The 27,846-nt window shown below is 33.7% G+C and overlaps 1 protein-coding gene across 3 annotated transcripts in view; it reads right to left on the bottom strand.

The window, feature by feature from the left end:
* RPS6KA2 (ribosomal protein S6 kinase A2) overlaps positions 1-27,846 on the bottom strand; it is a 503,566-nt gene that overhangs the window by 45,150 nt on the left and 430,570 nt on the right. For all 3 annotated transcript variants that reach the window (XM_074309346.1, XM_074309347.1, XM_074309344.1), the window contains 3 exons: positions 25,143-25,207; positions 6,365-6,467; positions 522-652 (listed from right to left, as the gene is read on the bottom strand). In XM_074309346.1, coding sequence (XP_074165447.1) covers positions 522-652; positions 6,365-6,467; positions 25,143-25,207 — 299 coding nt within the window. The remainder of the gene's footprint in view (positions 1-521; positions 653-6,364; positions 6,468-25,142; positions 25,208-27,846) is intronic.

Here is a 27,846-nt window from a genome sequence, read left to right as displayed (position 1 = left end):
TTTTTTCTTTTCTTTTCTTTTTTTTTTTTTGGAGGGTTGAGAAAGGCTGGGGAAAAGGGTTTTATCTCATTTACAGTAGAAAGGAAAGCCACTGTTTCTATTTTCCTGAGGATTTTTGTTTCCTGGAGCCAGTTTGCAAGATTTTTCCTGTGTGATGCTAGTTAAGAGGTGTGATCCTGAGGTCTGATTTTGCTAAAACTGTAAACAGAATAATTTTTTTTTTTTGCTAAAAGGCCAAAGACAAGAGTCCCTTTGTTAACTTGGTTTGAATTGAATTCTCCTTTCATCACAGTAAATTATGGAAATGTAGGTAAAATAGTGCTATTTTGGGAGGACCAGATGTCTTACTCTAGCTAGTCTTGAATATTGAACAACTCACCTGTGAGGGTCTTTTCAAACACAAATAGAATATAGTCATTACAGATATTACCTTTGCAAGTAGACAGTGTGAACTGGAACCAAGGGCCTCATTCACTGTCCCATATTAAATACAAATAAAGCATAATCATAATGGATGTTACCTGCACAATTGGATGGACTGTGACTTTGTGTACATCTTGCTGAGCAGGCTCTTGGACCAGGCTGGATGCCACAAAACTGAATCCTCTAAAAAGATGATGAGCATTGGCACTTGGAGGAACACCAGGGGAATCTGTAGATGAACCAAAGTTATGAGAAATAAGATATTTTTTGTTAATCCTGGTAAAAGGGCAGGGGCAGGAAGGGAAATGGGAAGGTCAATGGGGCTTGTAAAATGCAAAACAAAAAAAAAAACTTCAAATGTACTTAGTAGTTACTTGCCTTGGATTGATTAGATCTTTTAATTGTGATGAGAGATGACTATCAATTAGGAAAATGTGGGATAAATCTTGCCCAATGTCCTTCATTTGTTGTTTATTATTATTAAATGCATCCCCGTAATTCTTTTAAATAGAAAATTTAGAGCTTCAGTGTAAACCATTTTATTTATATTAGAAAACACTAACCTACTCAGTAATGATTTCTTTCCTTGTCTCCCTTTCACTCTTCTCTTATCCTGGTACTCAAGAAGCTAGGAATTAGTTCCTTATATTGTTTTCAACCCTAAACAATCTCAGTTCAGGGACTGTGTTTTCCCAAATGCCTCTCTGCTACAGACTGCTTTTCTCTTTTTGTCTCAAAACGTATCATTCCGAGTTTGATTTCCAGTGTGGGTTCATTATTCTTACTTCACTAAAAAGAGAAACGTGTTCACTGGGGAATGTTGCACATCCTGAAGGCATAAGCCCTCAATTTAGGCATGACTCAATAATCTCCCCTGATGAAGATATGAATATCATTAGAAATTATGCATATAAAAAGGGGATCTGGTGCCATATGATGGCCAAATCATAGGACAAATGATTAAATATCAGCTGAATGTCACACATACTTTGTGTGGAAGAATTAAGGGTGGAAAAATGATTGGCTTATTACATGAAAGCAGAGTTAGGTTGGAGCCAACTCCAAATGCCCTCACTTAAATTTTCATTGTGAGCATTTTTAACACAGAAATAGACAATTGCTACCATTCAGAGTTGAAGTGATGGAAAAAATGGTAATAATGCAGACTTGAAAATCTGCCCCTGAGAGCTGGAAGTTAAATATTTATCAGCATATTCTTCATGGAAGCCGTTTATACTTATGGCTTGATAAAATCAAATGAAATAACATATATAAATGGGCAGCTAGGTACCACAGTGGACAGAGTGCTGAGCCTGGAGTAAGGAAGATCCAGCCTCAGACACTTATCAGCTATGTGACTCTGGTAAGTCACTTAACCCTGTTTGCTTTAGTTTCCTCATCTGTAAAGTAAGCTGGAGAAGGAAATGGCAAATTACTTCAGTATCTTAATCAAGAAAACTCAAAAGAGGTCATGAAATGTCAGAAATGACTAAAAATGACTAAAACAATCATAAAAAACTAATCATCAAAACTGCATATAACACATTTTGCAAATCTTGAAGTGCTATGTAAACCATAATTATTATTAATATAACATTTATTAGCCACAGATTATTTTATCTAGCAATTTTGCTATTCAGTTGATCCAACTCTTTGACTAGTCCATGATCACATAGCTAAGTGTCTGAAGCTAGATTTGAATTCAAGATGAGTCTGATTTCAGGTCTGATATTCTATCCACTGCCCCAATTAGCTGATCTATATCTAGCTGTACATTACAATTATTACATTTATAATTTAAAGAAAACCTTATAAGAAAAACTCTTTATACCTAGTTCATAAAGTAATATGAATTTTAAGTATTACATTTTCTACAATATTTTAAAGGTAACAATTGTAGTTAGAATATATAGTATTTTAATTTTTGGAAAGTAGTTTGTATATAGTATATTCTTTCACTCTCATACATCTCTTTGAATTACAATAGATAGTATTATGTCCACTTATATATGAGGAAAAGCTTAGAGAGATTAAGATGATGATAGCATTAACAATATTACTAACAACAATAATAAAATATGCAAATTCAGTAATGAACTGTTTGTTATATAAAGAATTACTCTTGAGGAGTTGTTAAAGGATACTTACAAACTCTGTAATGTGGTAAAACCTATTCTTTTAAAATATCAAAAAAACCTTTTTTTTATAGAGATACCTTGCTCAAATAATATAAAGAGAGCTAGTATTTGTTATAATTATGTAATTATTGCATTGTGAGGCCTATCGTATAATAAATTCATATGCTAAATATGTAAAAAAGCATATTTTATATATTGTTATGAGAGGCAGCCAATTACAGCATATAACACGATGACCTTGAAGTGAGGAAGATATAAATTCAGGTCATCTCTTTGATATATGTTGGCTACTTGAATTTAGAAAAATCACTTAAATCTTCCTGAACTCCTAGGCTGAAGAGGTCTTTTATTTTGAATCTGTTTCTGTGTAGGAGGATGGAGAGCATGAGTTGTAGGAATAAAGCATAGGAATCACGTTTTAATTTCTTACTTTTAATTTAATTAAAATATGCTGCATGAGATTTCTGCTGAAAAAAACTAACTTATTTATGAACAATAATGAGCTGCTAATGTCACAAAAATATTTTCAGGAAGTAATTATCACACTGGAAGAAAACGATGATAATGAATGTTGTCTTGCACCTTTCATTTGCTTAGATTCAGAAACATGAATGTTGCTATATAATCAGATCATTTTTTTTCAGGATATGAGGGATCAAATCACACAAAAAGAAATAACTAGATTTCTCTTGGAAGACTTTATATTTTTGCTTATCTCCAATTTTTTGACTTTGACTTTTAATGAGGAAAAAATTTAAACCTAATATCAAAAAGGCAATGTGTACCAATGCGAAATCTTAATCCTTTCCAATTTATTTACAAAGGTATTATCATCACTTAGTTTCTCTTTTCATGAATGTCCAGTTGTAGAACTAACATGATGGCTGAATTATTATAATTGGAATTGACAATGTTTGGGGATAAACTCCCAACTGCCAGACTATGGAAGCTTAATTAAAAAACAGAAGGCATGGATGAGTAATTTTTGGAATGTGAAAATTATTCAGTGCAAGACACACGAGACAACAAACACATTTTTTGAAATATTGCTCTGTTTTTCTTGCTTGCATACAAGCTTCTCTGGATGGATGGGTTTCCATTTCATTTAGTCTGTTTGTACCCCATCTTTCTTTTTAGTTCACTCTATTACTTGCTGTCTCTTCAAAATTCCCCAAGCTGTCTTGTAATTCATTGAAAAGTTCAACCAATGAAAAAAAATACAAGTGGATACATCATTGCTTTCAGCTACTTCAAATGACAGGCATTAATTTTCTCCCTGAGATTTCTAGATTTAAAAATTTGATTTTATTGAAGGGAATGCTATCACTGATTTTCACAGGTCATAGAAATGTTAAGGTCTGGGTACATATTTGGATGGTCAGTAGTCTCTTTTATATTATGAGAAAGGAAAAAATCACTATTAGGTTTTAATTGAAATATAAAAGGAGCAATTTCTTTTCCCATACACATAAACTGGCTATACTAGGACTTTTACTTCGCCATGTATGCATCAGGAGAAATTATTGAAGAAATAATGGCAAGCAACTAAAATATGGAGCAACTTTTAGGAAAGGTTGAAATAATTCAAGTATGAATAGTGTTTAAATGATAACTACATGATGGATGATGTGATTAGATTTAGTAAAGGTCTGTGGGGGAATAATTCTTTGGTATTAAACTATATCATGGAACATAGAGAAAAAAGTTTAAAATAAAAATTTGACAAATTAAAACTGAGTACATTCAAGCCTTGATTATCCACTTGAGTATTATCTGTTTTAGAGATTAACCTGATGAATTTTTAATTTTGAATTGGCTTCCCTTTGCCACTTGGTATGATCTAGAATCTAGAGGAACAGATATGTGCTCAAGGTATATAAAATAATTGCAGTATTATACTTGTACAAAATAAAAATGAATACAAACTTATTACAAGAAAATTACATTATACACCCTAAAGTCAGATACAAATGACTTATATGCTTTTTTTTTTTTTGCTGAGGCAATTGGGGTTAAGTGACATCCAGTAAGTGTTAAGTGTCTGAGACCAGATTGACTTACATGCTTACATTGACTGCTGCTACCTTTAATCTAAGCCCCTTGCCCAAATCTAACACAGGACCTTCCAAACTTATAAAAATAGCTCAATTTCTAAAAGCAGAGATATTTGTGCCTCTAGCATTGCAAAATCCATCTTCCTCACAGGTAAATTCTGTGATGTAATACTATGTAATGCTATGAAGGGCCATTAAGAACCTCTAGAGAGAAAAAAAAAGAAAGCATTATATGAGACAAGTAAATCAGCAATCAATGATACAGGAAAAGAAATCACAGTTTAGAAAAATTAAAATACTAATGTCAATCAATTGACCCAGAGACATTTATTTAGTGCTGCTATATAGAGTTCTGTGTTAAGTGCTAGGGATACAAGGATACTGGTGAAACAATCAATCAATCACTGCCTTCAACATTCTAATGGAGAAAACAAAACATACATGCTATATTATATGCAGAATGTGTACAAAATGAATATGTGGTGCTGGGAGGAACATGTCTTGGCAGCTGGGGGTGGGGTGGGCGGGCAGGTGGGAGACCAGGAAAGGCTTCATGCAGAATTTGTACTTGAGTTTAGTCATAACAGAAACCAGCGTTTCCAGGAGGCAGGATGGAGGAGAGCACATTCTTAGTGCAGGGGACAGTCAGCATCAAGGAATGGAAATGGGGCAAGGAAATACAGAGAAGGTCATTGACGGTTTGGGCTCTTTTTTTTTTTTTTTTGAGATATTCTATAATTATCCCTTTTCCCCATATAAGTATACTGATATTTCTATAACACATTAATAGTTAACAATTTACTATTAAAATAAGTTTGAATTCTCAAATCATTTCAAAAGGTTTATGGGGTGAATGAGTAGTACCCAGTATCTAGGTAGATTACACAAGTCAATATTGGCATTAATAAAACAGTACCAGAAATCTTATATATTGACTCATTCTATAACTTTCTTTAAAATTTAAAAAAAATTTAAAATTTATTGATTTTTTTTGTTTTACATTGCCTAAAAGTTTCCCTCATATCTCTAGGCCCCTTTCTTTCTTTTCAGAGAATCATTCTATATTATAAAGAATATATTTTATGTTTCCAAGGAATTGACAGGAATATATATATATATATATATATATATATATATATATATATATATATATATATATACACACACACACACACACACACACATATACATACACCGTTTGATTTTCTTTTGCTTAATAAAATCTTGTTGATTTGACTTTTTGGACTAGTTTACAATACCTAAATAAAAAGGATGCTGTTTTTCAAATAATAATATTATTTGTTTACAGACTGGATGAATTCACAAAATTTCTATTTTAACAATAGAGATTTGTTTCAACTTTCTCCTAACTATCTCTTGCTGGAACATTACTGAGAGGTAGCAACATTGATTTTTAGTTTCTATTATTTTTTCCTGTGCAGAGGAGATAGTGCCAAGGTATAACAGGCAAAACACAGAGGGAAAAAAATCCATGCGATTTGGACAATATCCAAAATATATATCCAGCCCCTGGAGATTTGATAATTACTGTATCACTTACATCCATAGCTTTAAATCTAGTTAATAAGGAAAGGCAACAAATGATGATGATAGTTTTCTATTAAACATAGTTTATTCATGTGGTTCTCTGGCTCCTAGATGTCTGCCTCCTAGATGTTAGACAATATTGGAAAAATATGTCATTGGCAGGAACGGCTGATTCTTCCCCTTTGTGCTTCCCACACTAACCTGTAGGGGTCCTGGATGTGAACTCAGGATCAAAATGAAATGTATCTTCAGGTCTGCCCACTGCTGGCTTAAAAGGTGGCTTGATTTCTTTTCTGTACAGCTTCTAGAAGAAGAGCAATATAACATACTGAAAAAAAATTCATATGCTAAACAGGAGGCAGTTTGCATTGGCTTTCTCAAAAAAAAAAAAAAAAAAGTTGTTTCTCTTCTCGGTCATCTTAACTTAAAAAATCACCAAAGAGCTGAAAATAAAATAGGTTCAGAATGGAAGGTAAGGAGTGAGGACATGGTGAATTTCTTTGTTTAAAAAATGAAGGAACTGAATTAGATATGAATAATGTATGTAAAATCATTTTGTAAACCACAGAACATTTTACATATAACATTATTATAATTAGTGGAGTGATATAACATGTGGATTCTCCTTCTAACTTATTTCATATGTACTTGCCTTAGATGGACACACCAGTGGGTGTTTCTTGAGTTTATCCATATCTTGGTCATTAATCAATCAATCAATGAACATTTATTAATCCTAAAATACTATGGTAGGCACTAAGGTTAGAAAAATGAAAACATCTCTACCTTTAAAGAGTTTACATTCTAATGTGGAAACTTTATACATTACATATACTTACATGTAAAATATATTCAATATAACTACAAGATAAATTTGTTGGAGATGGGGAGAACCATAGAAATTAGAAAGCTCAGGCATGTAAAGGGTGGTATACAAATATTGGGAATGCTTTCTTCTTTGGTTTCTAAGTTGGCTATGAAAGCAATTTTAAAGAAGGAGCTTCTAAAATTGAACAATAGCAGAATTTTGAAATCATTGTTTTTAACCACCCACAGTGACCACTTAGGAGGAATTGACATTCATTTGGAGGTAAAAAGTTGCATTAGGATTTTTAAAAAATATATTCTTGTTACATTATAATGACATAGATTGAAATGAGAAAGCTTTTTTCTATGCATGCTTTCTCCCACGGGACCTGCCTCATTTTATGTTTTATATATTGCTTGTGGGGTAAAAGAAATAACTGACAAGGCTTGACATGCTGAAAGAACTTTGTGAGGAAAAGCTCATTTTTTTAACCTCAGATATTCTTGTTTGAGCATATTTCATTACATTAAAATAGAATTAGTGATTCCATTTTGCCTTTATCAACCATTTTGTGAAATTAAGTTTCAATTTCTTAGAAGTTATCTGATTTGAGAAACTCACAAGATTTCTCTCTCACCTCCCCATTCTTCAATGACTTCTGGATACCCTTTACTAGTAAAAAACCAGGTTTCTCAATCCCTACAATCCTGTTTTCCCACTTCTTTCAATAACACAATAACTTTTGAAACCAATGGTCAGAATTCTTGTGTGAATGAAGAGCCTAATTTGTTCATGTATTGCTAAATAAATCATGGAATGTAATTGCTCAGTGCCTTTATTTTATCATTATATGTGTTAAGCGCATGTATTTGGGATATGAAAAAAGTTTTCCAGAAACTTGTCAATTCTGGTCATCACTATCTACTTTCAGTACAAAATTTTGGGGTACAAAATGATGCCATGGAAAAACATCATTAAGCAATATGAAATATTCATCAAAACTAGAAGTAGGAATTTAAAAGAGAAAAACAGCTTTGGAAAGTGAACAGTTAACTAAGAAAATGCTGTATAGGTATGGAATTTATGTATCTGAACTACAACTTAAAATATTGGAACAATGAGTTGCTGATCGAGTACATATAACAAGGGCCAATTAAAAAAAATGCATTTCCCTGGAGACTTATAAAACTGATAGGATTTTAGATTGTAAAAGAGGCACAGAGAGAAAAACCCAATAATACAGATCTACTAGTATCACTGAGACTGAAGAATAATAGAGGTGATGACCCAAGAAAGAAGAAAAAACAAAAAACAAACCATGGTATGATAGGTATATATACAAATATAGAAAGTAAAAATAATAAGGTAAACCAGAGATTGCAATTTGACCTCAGAGACTTTGTAGGATGAAATTCTTGATTCAAATTGGTTCTGGCAGAGTCCACCTTGTTCAAAAGGAGTGGGAATAGATTAGTAAATTTGAGATATGTAGAAATTCAGGAACCCACGTGTAGAAAACATGGTGGAAAATATTTAAATGTGGATCAGTGAAGGGAAAGCCACAAATAAGGCTGACCCAGATGATAAAGGGGAATATTATTCTGGTTCTGATTTTGACAAATAAAGAGAACCCAGCTATTGAAATAGAAACTGTAGGATTAAGTGACTACTTTATTGTAGAACTGTCTTAAAAGAGAAAAATGTTAAGCAAAATCTGGTGTTGTTTTATATGTTGGAAGTTTTCAAAGGGAATAATTAGTAATGCGTAGGTTTGATCTTGTGGACTAATATTTTACAGAAGAAGTTGCCTAATAAGAATATGAAGATTTTTGAAGTTTGATATTCTATTTAGAGGGTATTTAACTTCCTTTATACATAATCTTTGTTTGCATGTTGTCTCTCCCATTACACTGTAAAATTTCCTGAGGTCAGAGACTTTCTCTTACTCTTTTTATGAATCTAGCACTTAGTATACTGTCTGGCACAAGCTGTTTTTGTTCAATTGTTTCAGTCCTATCTGACGCTTCATAAATCTATTTGAGATTTTGATGGCAAAGATACTGGAGTGATTTGCCATTTCCTTTTCCAGCTCATTTTACAGATGAGGAGACTGAGGCAAACAGGGTTGAGTGACTAGTTAGTTGGTATCTGAAGCCAAATTTGAACTCATGAAATTAGGTCTTCCTGATTCCAAAGCCAGTTCTCTATCCACTGTCCTAGTCTAGCACATAGTAGGCACCTAATATATATGTTCATTAATTGGTTGATACAAGCAGAAACAATTGAGCAAGTTAGTGAGATTTTGAGAGACCTATCTGGCTAAGGAGGAAACTCATAAGGGAGAGTTCAGATGGTAGAGTGAAGAAAGCACTGCAGCTGAATGTACTCAACATTCCCCTCCAAACAACTTTAAAATAAAGCATCAAATTGAATTCTGGCATGGCAATGCCAACAAAAGGTCAAAGTGAAACATTTTTCTAGCCTCCAAAAACTTATGAGGGGAATGTCTGAATCAGTCGTGATATATAATTGTGATGGAATACTATTATGATATAAAAATGATGAGGTGGATTGTTTTAGAAAAACTTGGGAAGACTTATATGAACTGAAGCTAACTGAGATAAATAGAGTCAGGTAAATATCATACACAGTAACAGAAATAGCATAACAATGACCAACAGTGAAAAACTATTCTGATCGAGAAAATGATCCAAGATATTTTCAAAGGACACATTATAAAAAATTCTATCTATCTCCAGAGAGAGAGAGAACTGATGAACTCTAAGTGCAGTTTGAAGCAAATTTGTTTTTCATTTGTTTTTCTTGCTTTTTTCCTTTTTTCTTTCTTCAACATAGCTAGTATTAAAATGTATTTTGTGTGACTTCACATGTATAATTGATAGTAATTGCTTACTTCTCAGTGGATTGGGAAAGAGTAAGGTGGGGAAAATAATTTGAAACTCAAAATGTTTTTTAAAAAAGAATGTGAAAAATAGAGAAAGAGGAAACTCATGATCCAATTCATATTTTCAAAATAAAATTATGTAAGAGGCTCAAAAAGGAAGGGTAGGAATTTGTGAATCTATTACATTTAAGAAAACAAATCAAGAATCAAGGCTGCAAATGTAAGGCTAGGAGGAATAGTGGTGGTAAGCAGAACAAAAGTTATTTATAGTTATATTTCAGGAGAGCCAAATATTGAATGTTGCTCTGCTACTTTAGTGACCAGAAGGTATTCCAGAATACACAGATAATTTCTTTATATATTCATTTGAGAATATCAAAAGGAGAATAATTATTCAATTCATGTAACATCTGATAATTTCCGGCCATTAGTGAATTTCTAGAATTGAGTTACTACTTAAACTCATTCCAAAAATAGAAATATATTACTCTCTTTAGTGACGCACTTGAATAAACTTCTCTGACACATACACTTGTTGGAGGAAATCTAATAAGCAGAAGTAAGCTCTGGGCCATCACTGAAATATTAGCCTTTAAAGACAAGACAAGATAACAAACAATACTGTTAGACACAGAATATGTTATGATAACCTCTGTAAAACACCTTAGGTGATGTGTGAATTGAATTATTATATATCTGGCCTTAGGTAAATCTCATAACTTCTTTCTATAAATGTCTGCTTCCTCATGTAGCTATCCTACTGATAGAGCTCATTTCTATTGTCAAGACTTGTTCTTTCTGATATGGAGGCATAAAATATCATAAGAATCATAGGATTTAATTTTTCTTTTTTATTAAATAGTATTTTATGTTTCCCCAGTCATATGTCAAGGAAATAATTAATATTCATTTTTTACAAGATAATATTTTAAATTTTTTTCCCTCCTTCCCTATCTTCTTCTCTTCTGAAGATGATAAGCAGTTTGATATAGTTTATAGATGTACTATTAGGTAAAACATTTTCCTTATTAATGACAATTGTGAAAGAAGAAATAGATCAAAAGGAAAAAATATAATGTACAGGGAGACTTCAGAAAAAACTCAGAAAGACTTATAAGAACTGATGCAAAGTGAAATGAGCAGAACCAGGAAAACATTGAATACAATATCAGCAACCTTGTGTGATGATCGACTATGAATGACTCAGCCCTTCTCAGCAACACGATCCAAGACAAGTATAAAGGACAATGAAGGAAAGTGTTATCCATATCCATATAAAGAATTGATGGAGACTTCCCAGGGATGGAACCAAAATGGTGGAGTAAAACTAGGAACCTGCTCAAGCTCTCCCAGTTTCCCTTGAAAACCACATGACACCCAGCTTTAACAGCATCTGATGGAATGAAACCCCTCTCCAGCTCAAGATAGACTGGAAAAACTTCAATAAAGGTCAGTCTCTTTGGGGTGAAAAGGATGTTTAGCCCTGCTTAGACAGACTCTGGGAAAGCTGGTGAGAGGGTCAAATCATAGCAAATTAGCAAATAAGACCCTCAGTACTAGCTCACTGAGCCAGTGAGATCAGTGGGGCACTCTTCAGTCCCAGCTCAGAAAGCAAACTCCAGAAAATCAGGCTGTTTCCTGAAAAGAACTAACAAAATTACCCCCTGCAAACACAAGGAGCCCTTCTTCTCAAAGCCAAGGCTAAAAGCTGCAGAGGAACCTTAGTTCAGTGCCCACTTTACCTTGGGAGTAGAGCAAGATATCAGACAAAAACAATTCAAATGTCAAGGAACAACAGTCAGGAGTATCCAGGATCTGGCAGCTTCTCTAATAAAGAATAAGAGGCCCTGAAGAATCATACAACAGGCAAAGGACTTAGGGTTAAAACCAAGAACTAATCTCTTAGCAAGACTCAGTATTATCTTTCAGGAGAGGCAATGGCTCTTCAATGAAATGAGACTTTTAATTTTTCTATTGAAAAAAAAAACAGAACTAAACAGAAAGTTATTCTACAAACATAGGACTCAAGAGTAGCATAGAAAGGTAAACCGGGGGAAAATATATTATTTAAAGGTTAAGCTGTTTATATCCCTAGATTGGAAAATGGTATCTGTAACTCTTGTATCTGTTGTTACTAGGGCAGACAGAGTGGGGCATCACATGGACAGAGGGGATGGTTATGAATGGACTCTGATATGATGATATCAAAGAAAAAGATATTAAGGGATGGAAAAAGGTCTGTACTGGAAGAAGAGGAAAGGAGAGGAATAATGGAACAAATTGGATCAGAAGAAGAGGTACAAAAGACCTATTATAATTGAGGGAAAGAAGAAAGGGAGATGAGCATTGTCAAATTTGATCTCATCACTTTTGGTTCTAAGAAGGATTAACTTAATCATTCACTTGGGTATAGAAGTTTAAAGGAATAAGAAAAGGTCATGGCAGCATAGAAGTGAAGGCAGAAACACAAGAAAAAAAAAAGATTAAGAGAAGAGGTGGAGGGATGATAGAAGATAAGGTAGTGGGTAGGGTGGGTAAAAAAAATACTAAGGACAGGTGGAAAGAGAGAACAAAAGTATATACAGGAAAGAAAACAGAATGGAGGGAAATACAGAGCTTGTAATAATCATAACTGTGAATGTGAATGGGATGAAATCTCCCATAAAATGAAAGCCAATAGAATTCATTAAAAACCAGAATCCTACAATATGGTATTTACAAGAAACACATTTAACACAGAGGGACACATACAGAAGTAAAAATAAAAGACTGAAACAGAATTTATTATGCTTTAACTAAAGTAGAAAAAGCAGAGGTAGCAATTCTGATCTCAGATAAAGTAAAAATAAAAATAGATCTAACTAAAAGAGATAAGGAAGGAAAGTACATCTTGAGAAAGGGTACCATAAACAACAAAATAGTAATGATATTAAATGTATATGTATGAAGTGGTAGAATAGCCAAATTGCTAGAGAAGATTTTAAGCTAGTTATAGGAAGAAATAGACAGCAAAAGCATACTAGTGGGGGACTTCAACCTTCCCCTCTCAGAATCAGACAAATGTAACCATAAAATAAACATGAAGGAAACTGGGAAGTTAATAGGATCCTAGAAAACCTAGATATGATAGACCTCTGGAGAAAATTGAATAGGGACAGAAAGGAACAAGGTACCTACACAAAAAGTGACCATGTATTAGGCCACAGAAACCTCATAACCAAATGCAGAAAGCAGAAGTATGCTTCCATTTCAGACCATTTTTTATTCAGACTATATTTTTATTCAGACTACATTTATATTCAATAAAGGAGCAGAGAAGGATTGACTAAAACCAATCGGAAATTAAATAATCTAATTCTAAAAAATGAGTGTGTCAAACAACAGAAACAATCCATAATTTCATCCAAGAGAATGACAATGAGATAACATATCAAAACCTATATAATGTAGACAGTTCTTTGGGGAAATTTCATCTCTCTAAATAGCTACATGAATAAAATAGAAGGAGGAGAGCAATGAATTAGGCATGCAACTTAAAAAAGCTAGAAAAAGAACAAATTAAGAACTAATGAACCCTGGATGCAGAGAAAAAACATATTTCTTATACTTATCTTATTCTTCCTCATGGAATCATGGGATTTAGAGCTGGGAAGGATGTCTTAGTTTCTCTTCCCTTTTTATAGATAAGGAAGCTGAGACAAAGGGCACAACATATGTACAAGTCTAAATGGCCAAGTTAAGACCATGCTGGTACTAAGTAACAGAGCCAGAATTTGAACTTAGGTTTACTGATTGTAACCCTAGCATTCTTTCTATCTTACCACTCATAGGTAACTTCGAAGAAGGAATAGCTGGTGAACTTTCAGTGTGGTACAATGATATTCTCAGATTGTTAGGAGCAAGCAAGCAGCATGTTGAACTTGCCCTGATTAGCTTCGGGGAGAAAATGGACAAGAGCTGTGGAAGATGGGCAAATGTAGATGACTTGCAACTGCATTGTTAGAAAGAACATCCAACTTAATCCTATGTCACTCTTATTTTCTATAACAAAATTTTCTTTGAAGTTAAGGGACAGAAAGAAGCAAATAATAATTTCATGACTATTGAATTTGAGGATTATGCAAGATTGGGAGAGAAATATAATATAGTAGAGATAGAAGTAAGATCTTAAAAGACATTAATCTTGATAAAATGAGAAGTGGATTTTAAGAAAATTGAAGTTCATGAGCACAATTGAAATTCTAGCATCAGGATAAAAAAAAGAATTAACTGCATAAGTATAAGATAAGAGAAATAACTGGACAGCCATTCATGTGAAAAAGATTTGGGCATTGTAACTGGTCTAAAAGTCAATAGTATGACAAGGTAGACAATAAAATCTTACATAATCTTGGGTTACATTAATAGATTATGTCTATAGTAAGAGATGTGATTTTCCTTTAGGTAAGATCATATTAATGGTAAGGCATTCAATTGTGGGAGTTATATTTTAGGATATATTTCAATTTATCAATGTGTTTCTTAAATGAATTTTCTAATTTTAGACATCTTGCCATTTGAGATTTGGCTGAAGGAACTAGTGGTGTTTAGCTTGGAAAGAAGATTTAAGGGAATGTGACAATTACCCTCAAATAGCTGAAGGGATGCCATATTGAAGGAGAATTAGACTTATTCTATTGGGCCTTTCAATTCAAATCCAGCCTCAAAAACATTTGCTCTGTGACCCTATATTATTGTGACCCATTTGCTCTGTGACCCTATCTATATTTTGGGGAATCCATAACTGCTGCTATAACACGAACAGATGGAGGAACAAATATCATATTAAAAGTTGATTTTGAAGTAGAAGGCTCCCACTTTCCACAGTAGTCTAACTTGCCCATATAGAAACTGACTATCTCCAGTCATAAGGTGAAGAACATTAACTCCTTTGAAAGAACATTTCAATGTTTAATCCTGATTACATCTTATCCTTGTATTACTAAGTGTAAATGATTTACCAAAATAGTAGCAGAAGTCAACTAACATTTTTTTTTCTGAATTCTTAGCTCTACAATATGAATTATTGGAAAAAAACAGTTTACTTGATGTTCCCTGCACATGACATTTCATCTCCCCCAATCTATGATTGTTTTGGCCTCCATGCCTGTAATGTTTTCTTTCTCAACTTTTGTTTCCCAGAATCTGGAGTTCCTTCCAAGACTCAGCTAAGGGTGTTATTTCTAGGACTTTGCTGATCTGTTTCTGCTGTCTCCACTCCACCCTTGCCCTACTACCACTCTGTATACATTTTGCTTTGATTTTTTCATAGAGAAGTTCCCTCTTCTTCCAAACCAATAGAATTTAAGTGCCTTGAGAGTATGGTCTGTTTCATTTTTTTCTTTGTATTTTTGGCACTTAGGACAGAACCTGGCCCACAGATACATAATAAATTTTTGCTAGTCAAACTAAATATGAAAGATAAATTAAATTGTTTTGTCCCAAAATCTGTAAAATGAATCATTGAACTTCAAAATTAGGTTGCATTTCACTTAGGATTTTTAACTTTGTAAGATGTACATTAGCCATTCTGACCTACATTTTTAGTCTATAATACTGTAGAATGATTCACACCTGAATGAAAATGGGATTTATTTGATAGAGTATCCTGGGCACTATTTTAAAATCACCTCATTAAAAAAAAGTCTCATGACACAGATGTCACAACATTGATAGAATGAGATTTATATTATAAAGGCAATATAACAGAAAATTCTGAATGGCTATATTAGTGGTTATTTTTATAATTTTAAAAAAAGTCACTCTCAAATGAGAGAGGAAACAAAAATCTACAAATAGGATATAATGAATGTATTAACTTGGATAGTACCAGAACCTGCTGGAATTGGATACAAATTCTAGTATAGGGTTATAAGCCCTCAATGCCTGCCTTCCACAATCAATCTCAGTTTCAAATTAATAAGTCTTAGCAGAGTAAAGGGCAATCTTTCAGACTGCACAGGAAATAAGATTGCATGACTATACAGATGTAGAAGAATGACAGTGTGCACAGAAAAGACTAATGGAAAAGTTTAATATATATTTTAATATATTCTGCTGCCTTTAATTTTTAGTGCATAAATAGATGACTTTTTTCTTTTAGCATGCCTCATTTTAAGGAAACCTCATATAAAAATCTATAAAATCTAAAAATCTACAAAAATTTATAAAACTGGTAAATAATCAGATTTAAAAATCACTTTTAAATGATTTAAGAAGGATTCATTGTTAGCTTCCTTTTTAAAAAAGAAAAGTTCCTTTGGTGTGCTAGGAATATTAGATATAGAAAACACAATAAGAAAAGGATTCATGCAATTAGCAAGATGAATTCAGAAAGGCCTGGAGAGACTTACATGAACTGATGCTAAGTGAAGTAAATAGAAGTAAATAGAACCAACAGAACACAGCAACAAGATTATGTGATAATCAATTCTGATGGACGTGGTTCTTTTCAAAAGAAAGGTGATTCAGGGCAATTCCAATGGAATTATGGCAGGGAGAACCATCTACATACAGAAAGAGGACTATGGGGACTGAATATGGATCACAACATAGTATTTTCACCTTTTTTTTTAATTATTGTTTGCTTGCTTTTGTTTTCTTTTTCATTTTCCCCCTTTTTGATCTGATTTTTTTTGTGCAGCATGATAAATGTGGAAATATGTATAGAAGAATTGCACATGTTTGACATATATTGGATTACTTGTTTTTAGGGGCGGGCATGGGGGAAGGGAGGGAGAAAAAATTTGAAACACAAAGTTTTGTACAAGTAAATGCTGAAAAATATCTTTGCATGTATTTTGAAAATAAAAAAGCTATTATTTAAAAAAGAAAAGAATTCATGAATTGAATTAAAAAAAAAACAACATGTTTTAGTGCATTGTGGCAAATGCAAGCACTAGCCTGTATTCTAATGAATAGCACTCCCATAGTCAGAAGCGCCAAGATTCCTAGTGTGAGAAGGGCCAAGGATGGACTGGAATCCTTCCAAGTACTTGATTATGTGGGCTGAAATGCCTGACTTTCCTTAAATCTTTGGAAGGTACTCTTCTTATGTGTATATGCTAATTTGGTGTTCATGGCATGAATTTCAGAAATAGAAAAAATTTAGCTACAATAAAGGCTGTATTGGTCACTATCACATAATTCAAGGATAAAGATGCTTTGTCTATAATTAATTTGTTAGTTTTTCATTTTGCCAGTCAAATGGAGAAAGCTCTAAAAGAGAAATTCTCCAAAAGTGAGAACTCATTTATGGGCCTTTGAAACCAATTGAAAAAGCAGCTAGGATCATTTTGGAACACCTGTCAGCATTTCTATTTATGGCTGGTTGAGTCACTTCTTGCTCAGGATGCTCGTGACCCAAAGATTCCACAGGACAGCTGCTTTGTGACAGATGTTTGCCTCAAAGAAATAAAGGTACCTTTTGCTGGCAGTTTTAGGTCATAGAATAAAGCACAGCAGAGGCTGATTTATCCTTGTGTTCTTTGATTTGAATCCCTCAGGTAAGTACTTGGATTCACCACCCAGGCAGGAGACCAACTGTCAGCAAAGCATCTGAGAAGAAAGGATTTCAGGATTCCTATACAGTGATGGCTGCCTTCTTGCAAAGTAGACTTGATACAATTTAAATGTCTTATTCTATTATGTTTTCGTTGTCCATGAAGCTAAGAAACAGGATAACTGCAACTTGTTTGCACATATTTTTCCTAATTTTGCCCAATGGATTCCTTTAAACTTTTTCCTGTTACTATTACAAGATGTATTTGAATACTAGGAGTCATACTTGGTTGACTCATCTGGCATTGCATTTGGAGTGCTAGGGTGAGACAGATGCAGGTAAGGGAAAGTCAACTTGTGGATAATGGGAGAAAGGAAAAGTGAGCAGATATGGATAAAGATACTCACACAGAGAAAGCAGAGCTTGGATTAAGACCAGACATGAGAATCAACATAGGGGAGGGAGTCACAAATACAGAAGTGTAATAATACCAGACCTCAAGGAATCTGCCTTCTAATAGGAAAAGAGGAGGGATATTTTGCTTTGAAAATCAGAGTTGGTGAATATGATCATAAGAGAATTCATTGATATATTATTTTTAGTAACAATGGAGGTATCAATTTGACTGTGGTTCCTGGAGGAAAGACTGTAATGGAGACAAGGGTTATATATATATATATATATATATATATATATATATATATATATATATATATATAGGGAAGAAGATAGTTGGGGTAGAATGTAGATTGTTGGTGGGACTGGCCAGATAGAGTAGGCCTTTTAGTTATGTGATTTTGTATTCATGTTGGGTCAAGCATGACAGTGCCGGCCCTTGGATGGGGATTCCAAAGCTGAGTAGGTTACTTTTTGGATATGGTGTCTGGAAGTCCAGTGGTTTAGAGCAGAGCTTTTTAAGCTTTTCATTCATGACCCCTATTCACCTGAGAAAATTTTTAAATGATCCCACAGATATAGATATATAGGTGTTTAATTATTTATTGACTCACTGAATGATATATTTCTCATCTCCTATTACCTCTCCCTTTTCTGAGACAGATTTTATTTTTAAATACTATTTTATTTTCCCCCAATTATAGATTAAAACAGTTTTTTTACTTTGTATTTCTGGAGCCTGCTAACTACAGAAGGCCATCTGACCATGTGCATGAAAATCTATGTAAGATATGTTTATCCTTTGGCTTTTGCCCTTTTTCCTTCGACAGATTAATGATGATAAATAAATTTAAATTATCAAGTTTTGGAAGATTCTGGGAAGAGTAAGTTGGTAAATTTCAAGCTCTCCCAATTTCCCCCATAAATAGAAAAAAATGTGTCCCAGGATGAACATAGACTTGTAAAAAAAAATTAAGACTTGGGGATAAAACAGGAGTCCTCATGATACAACCCAAGAAGATCTGAAGATACTAAGAAAGATCCAGGCCCAGATTAACCCATGTGAAGTACAAATACCTCCAGGGTAGCTCCACAAAAATAACAAGTTGGGACCCCTTGGGCTAGATGGGTATGGCTAGAGCCTCAGCAGGAACCATAAAAATTTTCATCTCCTGGATTATTTGTGGAGTTGGGTCTGAGTCCTGGAAGACTGAGTGAGTCTGGGCTGATTAGGAATACCAGGGCCAGCTGTGCTGCTGAGACATTGTTCTGGGAAAGAAGGATCCAGTCTATGCCTGAGTGCAGAAGTAGGGGGGCAGGGATGCTGCTGGCTGCAGGTACCTGTTGGAGGGTAGAGCTTTTGGTTTGGGGTTCCTGATCAGAGGGAAAGCTGAAATGAAGTTAGAGACACCATCTCCCCCACCCCAGGACTAGAGGTGCTTATACTAATATTTATTTATTTAAATACTTACATATTTATTTATTCATTTATTTAGATATATATTGACATAATAGATATCTATTAATTTGTTTATTTGCTGAGGCATTTGGGTTTAAGTGACTTGCCCAGAGTCACACAAACAGGAAGTATTACATGTCTGAGGTCTAATTTTAACTCAGGCCCTCCTGACTTCAGGGCTGGTGCTCTATCCACTGTGCTATGTAGTTGCCCCACTAATACTTCTTATTAAAAATAAAAAAATGAGCTAGCATAGAAGAACAAACCCCATCACAGAAACATACTATGGGAATGGGGAAGACTAGGGTTCATCTTCAGAGAAGGACACTGAAATAGAAAAAGCTTCCACTCTAAAGAGTGGAGCCCTCCCTGCCTAGGGAGAATTTATTGAAGAACTCAAAAAAAGAATTTAGAAGTCAAATGAAAGACACTGAGGAAAAACTTTTTAAAAAACAGCCATTCAAGAAAAACAAGAAGATTATGGAAAAAAAGTATCTAACTAGAAAAGGAGATACAGAATCTTTAAGATAAAAGTAAATCTTTGAAAATTAGAATTTGGTAAAGGGGAGTCAGTGAAACTATGAGAGACCAAGAAATAACAAAACAGATTATAAAGAATGAAAAAATAGAACAGAATGTGAACCATAAGAAAAAATGACAGATTTGGAGAACAGATCAAGAAGAGGAAAAATAAGAATAATTAGACTGCCTGAAAAATTGTGATCAAAAAAAGGATTTTGACACAATAATGCAAGAAATAATCCAAGAAAATTGTCCTGGAATGATAGAACATAAAGGGAAAAAAGAAATAGGAAAAAAAATCCATTGATCACCACCTCAAAGAGATCCTTTGTGGAAAACACATAGGAATATTATTGCCAAATTAAAAAAAAAATTTTTTTGCAAGAAACAAGAAAAAACAATTTAAACATGCTGGAGCTAAATTAGAATTGTCAGCAGCTTCAATAAAAGACTGCAGATGCTAGAATCATAGCTATCAACAATCAAAAAAAAAAACCAAAAAACAAAAAAAACAAAAAAACAAAACTAAGCCTGCAGCCAAAAACAGCATATCAAGCAAAAATATCTATAATATTGAACAAGAAAAAATGGACATTTAATGAACTTGCAGATTTTCGGGACTTTCTATTAACCAAACCTGAACTTAATAGAAAATTTAACATATAAGAGTCAATATCAAAGATCAATTTCAAGGAACTCAGCATGGATAAATTGTTGATTTTTTCTTTTTACATGGGAAATTTATAGCATATGTTTAAGATTAACATCCCCAATACAGCCCCTCAAAACAAAGATTAGGACAGAGGTAAAATTAAAATATTTGTCATACAAATGAAGTGCAGAGGAAGAATTGACATAGAGGAATTAGAAGGGGGGGGAGGTTCTCTCCTCATATTCTCACATTGGGAATGGGTTAAATAGGAACACTACATATATAGCACTCCCTAAAATCTACAAAAAAATAGGAGGAAGGGATGGGTGGACAGGGTAAGAGAAGAAAACAAGGGAGGGATCCATGAATGGGGGGGGGGAGGTTAAGAATTGGCAAGGCAAGTTAGGATTAGAATTAAAGCAAAGGATTAACAGGATAGGACAGAATAGGTGTATGACTATGTGTAGGGATATGTGTTTGTGTGTGTACATATGTGTATATATCTATATTTGTATACATAAATATAACCCTTCTTAACTATAACTTGCTTGGGGGTAGGGAGGGATGAAAGAAGAAAAAGAATAAAATAAAAAAGTGTGCAGCAAAGAACAAAAGAACAATTTACAAGGAAGTAAAGAAAAGATGGACACTTGTGAATATAATTTCTTCTACTAAGATATGTACTTTCTTGAATTGGCATTTGTTTTTATATATTTTGAATCCTTTGTGATGTTCTGTAGGCACATGACAGTATTCTCTTTTGTTTCACTTTGTTTTGTATTTTTTTCTGTTTTTCTTTTTTTCTTATTCTGTTTCTTTAAATAAAATAAATTTGGGGAAAAATGATTAGGCCTTCCTCAAAATGCACAAATAAATGTGAGACAATCCTGTACGCCAAAGATCTGTCTATATAGTACTTTCTACAATCATAAAAAACTTCAAACTCTGAAACAGCCCCTCTTCCTCAAATCAATGTTAATCACCTAACACATTAGTATTGATGCTGGCTGATTGCATGCAAAATAATGCAAAATACCATGTACATGCTGCAGGAACACAATTACCATCTCTGCAATAACAGGGACCTTTCCCCTTAACAATACAAAGATCACTGCTAAACATTTGCACAAGACCAATACTTATTTTGCTGTCCAAATTTACTTCCACTCTTGAGGGATCTGCTGACAGCTTGGCTGTTATTATAAAAGCATGGTAGAAAGAAGTCAGCTTCAGCAAAAAGCACATACTGACCTGGGAGCTCTGGAATGCATGCTAACCCAGCCTTTTCTATAGCTTTCCAGGAAAAAAATAGTCTAATTGCTTTTGCAAAGTTTGCCTTCCTTAATTCCACCCACACTTGCCCATTCTGTCTTGAGACCCATCTTTGTCTTCTCTTTTTTCTTCTGCTACTCCACTCAATAAAACAGAAGCTCTAGTCTAGAGTAATAACATTTATTTGTGAGTGCACCAAAATCACATGGTGAAGAAAGTCAAATGATAGGATATTTTATGAGACAGAACATATTTATTCAGTGTCTTTTAGAAATTTTGTCCTATTTCCCCTGGGCCTTTACTAGTTGTAGAGTTTGAGTTTTAGCTTCTTTTTGCTACTTACTACTCACTGAATGTGACATTGAAGTTATTTGCTTGCTTTTCTGCTAAATGTATTCCCATGCTTTTTGTATTACCATCTTCACAGGACTGTTTTGAGGGTCAAATGAGATGTATGTGTAGTTACTATTTGTTTCCTTCATGGCATAGAAAGAAGTCTTTCCTGTTCTGTATCTCTTTCCCCCTCCTTTCTCCAGCTGTTAGTACCTTCCTGTTGAGATAACCTTCCATCTATTCTATGTCTTGTTGGTACACTGTTGTTTGCCTTCTCAGTTAGATTATAAACTCCTTTAAGTCAGAGATTGTTTTGGCTTTTCTTTTCATCCTTAGTGCTTACAGTGTCTGGCATAATATAGGTGCTTAAATATTTGTTGACTCATTGACTGATATATTTCTCATAAATCTCAATCAGATTTTATTTTTAAAATAACATTTCTCCCCAATTACAGATTAAAACAATATTTTTTTTAACATTTGGGTTTCTTTTTAACTTTTAAGTTTCAAATTGTATTTTTTCTTCTCTCCCTCTCCTCTACCTTCTCTGAGATGGTAAGCAAATAGATGTAGGTTATACATGTGCAATAATGTAAACATTTCCATATTTAGTCTGAGACTTATTTTAAATCAATTGAGTTTTGGGATTCTTTATAAGGTTTTAGTTTTAAGTACTACTTATAAATTCCTACTTAAAGAGATATATTTCAAATATAATTTTAGTGAAAGACATGGTAAAAATCAAAACTGATAAAACTGACTCAGGAAAATAATTAACATTTATTCAGATTGTCCTAAATGTCTTAGCTCAGTTTTAAACTTTAATAGTTTAAAATTGCACTTAGACTTTTGGGACACCCTATATTATACTTTAAGGAAATGTGAATGTGTGCTCTCTCTCGTTCTCTTTTTCTCTCTGTATACATACAGTCTGAAGAACACAGAATGAATATGCTCTTCCCATTTAAAATTTTTATATTGCTGTTGTTTTCCATAGAAATTATGTATATGACTTGTCACACCCTTCTCTAAAATTATTTTTCAACTTTATCTTCTTGCAAAATGTATTCACTGCACTCAAAATTAAGTCTTTACAATATTCTTTCATAGACTCTCATGCTTTTTTCACTTTAAATTCTACTATTTAGTTCAGAAAAGGAAGAAGGTGAAAAACAAATTATAAATATAAAAGATGGTGGCCATAGTCATAGATGTTGATTTCAGGGCTGGCATTTTCCTGAAATTTTGAAAAATCACAGTGTCAGAGCTTGAAGGTTCCTTAGAGATTATTTTGTGCAGCCATTTTTCAGATGAGCAAGATGAATCTCAGAAAGATGAAATGATTTGCTCCAGACTAACAGTTAGTATTAGAATTGAAATGAGAACCCAAATTTCTGATCCATTAGCTCTCAATGAGCTAAGAAGTTGAGCTTGGGGAGATAATACATGGCCATGTGGGCATATGCCTAATAGAAACAAGGTGACTTTATTTTATTTTATTTTTTTCCTGAGGCTGGGGTTAAGTGACTTGCCCAGGGTCACACAGCTAGGAAGTGTTGTGTCTGAGATCAGATTTGAACTCAGGTCCTCCTGAATTCAGGGCTGGTGCTCTATCCACTGTACCACCTAGCTGCCCCAACAAAGTGACTTTAGAAGGAAATCTCTGACAACTTGAGTTGAGTCTCATTGGAAACCAGAGATTTTGAAAACTAGAAGTAAGGAAAGAGTGTATTTCATGTAAAGGAAAAGGGCATGGAGGTAGAAAAGAGGACGCTATATAAAAAATTGCTTCCTTCAGCAAAATGGCTACCTTTTAAGTATGAGTATTAACTTCTTTCAGGTCCTAATCCCAATGTTAATCTAATCCATGCTATTTTTCATGATTAAAGAATAATTTTAAAAATCTGTTTTTGTTCACAGTGCTTGCTTTCCCTTTTTTCATCCATCACTGCTTATTCACAATCTGCCTATCTTTCAAGCTTAGGTGTTATGGCAATACCTCGATGAACTTTCCCTAATCCCTCCAGCCAGAGGTTATCACTACCATATTAATGTGTATGGAGGGGAAAAAAGGGGGAGTTATTTCTATTTTGCCACATAGAGTATGTGAAATTATAGGCTTTTTAATTTTATAATCGTTCTGCTTCATTTTAATCAAACACATCTTTCTATATTCTTTTTTGTCACATGTAGAAGAGAATTCAAAGACTATTAAAATGATTCTCATTATGCCAAATGAAGACACACTGTAAAATCTGAGAATGTTATGACTCATTACGAAAAAATTAGTATGTGATCTCTTTTATTTGGCTTCTACTAAAGAATTCTGAGGTTCTGGAATCATTTGGCTGTACAAACGGCATTTGTACACAAGATCTCTTTACTTGCATTCATCTGTTCAGGGTTTCCTCCCCCATGTATAAAAATCATAGAATCTCAGGATTGAAAGGACCTTGGAAGATATCTCTGAGGACAACTTATGGGATGGCCTCGGATAAAATTGTGAAATAGAAATTTCTCAGTAGGTTTTCACGTCTATCCATCATTGTCATCTTTTAGGTACCAAAATTTGCCATGGTCTTATCCCCTAACCCTTATCAAAGTCTTCTCTCAAGAAAGAACATGATATTGGTCATTTGTGCTTCAGCACGTGTCAATGTGTGACATCTCCTGATGGGATGCTCATTTTAAAGCACATTTGTAAGTGTAGAATATCCTGTTAAAGGAATTTTTTTCTCTCCAGAGCAAATAGGGGTCCCAAAGACCTTTCCCAGTACTTCTGAAATAATTTCTACTCTACTTTCCAAGTCCAGAAAGAAAATCTTGAAACAAGACCCAGAATTATCTGACTTTTTGACATTAAGTCCTATATCACCTAATGTCACTAATTGGATCCACTAAATTTTACAACAGAATTTCAGAGATTTGCAGTGGGGGGTTACCTATAAGATTGTTTGCAAACTGATCTTGGTTGGTATAACCTTATGTGGAATACACATGAATTTGCATTGTGTCTAGGTCCAATTTCTATTTGCCTTTCATTATATTCATCTAGTTAATGTAGTCTGAGGAATATCCAATATACAACTTACATTCCAATCTATGGTAACAAAGAAAGGATGACGCTTAATTTCTTCTACTCCATCAAGGCCAGCACCTGCAAACAATAAAGCAAAGATTGAACACTGCAGTAAAAACACAATGGTGTTTTCTTTCTGATAACTAGAAATGTGGCAATCAGACTGTTTCAAAAAAAAAAGGGTGCTTTATATAAGATGTTCTGTCTTTTATAATTGGGGTTCTTGCTCCCAGCTGCACACCTTTGTCCATTTTATGCTTTGCTTCTGAGGAAATATGAACAGATGAGTGAAAAGATCTGGGCTGAAGAGATTTGCATTTTTAATTTTTGCAAGAGAATCTCAAAATGAGAGGGAATACTGCCAACAAAAATGTAACAAAAGCAGAGAGGTTACTTTGAAAATTGTATCAAGTGCATGAAAACTATCAAGTGCACCACTCTGTTGCAAAATGGGATTTTTTTTTTTGTCTTTGTTGTTTAGTCACAACTCTTCATTACCAAATTTGGGATTTTCTTGGCCAAGATATTGAAGTTATTTGCCATTTTCTTTTCCAGCTCATTTTATAGATGATGACGAAATTAAGGCAAACAGAGTTAAGTGACTTGCCCAGGGTCATACAGGTATTCATATCTGATGCCAGATTTGAACTCAGGAGGATGAGTCTTCCTAATTTTTAAGGTTCAGCATTCTATCCATTGTGCTACCTTCAACTAAACCTTATATGACCTAGTCTCATGATCTTTAGTCTCCCAGTTACATTGGGTTACCTTCTGGATATGCTCTAGTTCTGTATTTTCTAAAATATGACTCCCAGAACTGACCATAATATTCTATATATGGCATAATCTGGGCAGATTATAATGGTACTTTCACCTTCCTGGTGATAGACATGGTACAATCAAAGATTGTGTTAACTTTATTCAGTGCCAAATAATACTATTGACTCATATTGGGCTTCAACTTCTATGAAATGAGATCTTTTCTTTCTTTTTTAAAAGATATGAACTACTGACTGATCCTCCTTCTACTACCTTGTAGTTGTATAGCTAACTTTTTGAATCCCAGTATTAGTACTTTTCCCTTGAAGACTACATTCCATTTAATATGCATGCATTTCTCATTTATCTGTGTAAATACATATAGTCTTCTCCAATTATAATGTAGGCTCCTTTAGGGACTATTCTTGCTTCTTTTATTTCTAGGGCTTGGCATAGTGCCTGGCACATAATGAGAACTTAATATATTTTAAAACATTTATTGATTGAACCATTTATTTTTTAAAACCTTATCTTATTAATATAGCTTACTATTTTAAACTTGTTGAGATTTTTTTGGGGGGGATCTTGTCTCTATCAATCAATATGTCAGTTATATCTCCTCACTTCATGTCAATAGTGAATTTAATATTGTCTACATCTTCATCTAAGCCATTGATAAAAACATTCAAAGAACAGGACCAAGGACAAATCCCAGGAAAACTATTAGAAACCTGCTTTGAAGCTTATATGAAGCTATCAATCACGACTGATTTTGGTTGTAATCAACCCACAAGTTCTAAATCCAACTAATTGTACTATTATCATGCCTTTACATTCCTCCATCATTTTCATGAGATTATAATGAAAAAACTAATCAAATGCTTTGTCAGAATTCTGGTATACTATATGTATAATGTACTCCTTGCCTTCCAGGTTAATAACTTTGTCAGGAAAGGAAATTAAGATATGGCAAACTCTGTTCTTGATTATTCCTTTTAGAGATCATTGGTTTTTTTCCCCAAATACTCATAGTTAATCATTTTGAAAATAAAAAAAAATATTTTGTCAGAATAGAAGGGCAGCTCATCAGTTTATAATCTAAAGAATTTGCTCCTTTTTTAAAAAAATTGGAATATTTGCCTATTTCCTGTCTTGTGGAACCTTTAATTTTCACCATGACTTTTCAGTGATCATCAACATAGATCTGTTTATAGTTTGCATCATTTTTTTCAGGACCTTGGAATATATTTTACACAGCACTGGTAGTTACAACTTATTGCTGCTAGGTGTTTTCACTCTTTCCTCACTTAATCTAACTATTGACTTTCTATTAATTAATTGTGATTACCGGTACTTCTGATGAGTGTGTTCCACCCATCAGCCTTATCTGTTTATTAAATTCTCTCTTCACTTTCTGTTAAAAGCTCTAGTTTTGCAAGTTTTCAAATAAAGATATTTTTACTGGACTTTGTTCGATCAAGTAGAAATCTTGGATATTCTCTGTCATATCATGAATCAATGCCTTTGGAAAATATTTTATATAGAGAACTGATAGACTCAGAGTACAGACTGAACCACACTTTTTCTTTTTCTTATTTTTTTCAGAACTTGGCTAATGCAGAAATTTGTCTTGCATGGCTTTCTATTTGCAATGAATTTTTTATCTCTTTCCTACTTAATGAAGTAGGAGGGTATGTGGAAGAAGGGAATATAGAACTGCAAATAAAAAATAAAACTGAACTTTAAAAACAACCTTATATTCCTATTTTTTTTATCATCAACAAAGAACCACTTTGGTCCATTTCAGCAAGAAGTAGCCAGCAGCTATGACTCATTTCTTTTTCTGCTGACCTTTAAGAGATGACATCTCTTCTGACTCTTTCCTTATCACCTTTCCTCAGATTATAAGAAGGTGCTTCTACTGCATAGTCCAGCTCTATGCCCTATAGATACAGGCT

Source organism: Sminthopsis crassicaudata, chromosome 4 (genome assembly GCF_048593235.1).
Source record: "Sminthopsis crassicaudata isolate SCR6 chromosome 4, ASM4859323v1, whole genome shotgun sequence".
In the NCBI taxonomy this organism is placed as follows: Eukaryota; Metazoa; Chordata; class Mammalia; order Dasyuromorphia; family Dasyuridae; genus Sminthopsis; species Sminthopsis crassicaudata.
The sequence above is the reverse complement of the archived record's forward strand: the minus strand, read 5'-3'. Positions and strand labels throughout refer to the sequence as shown.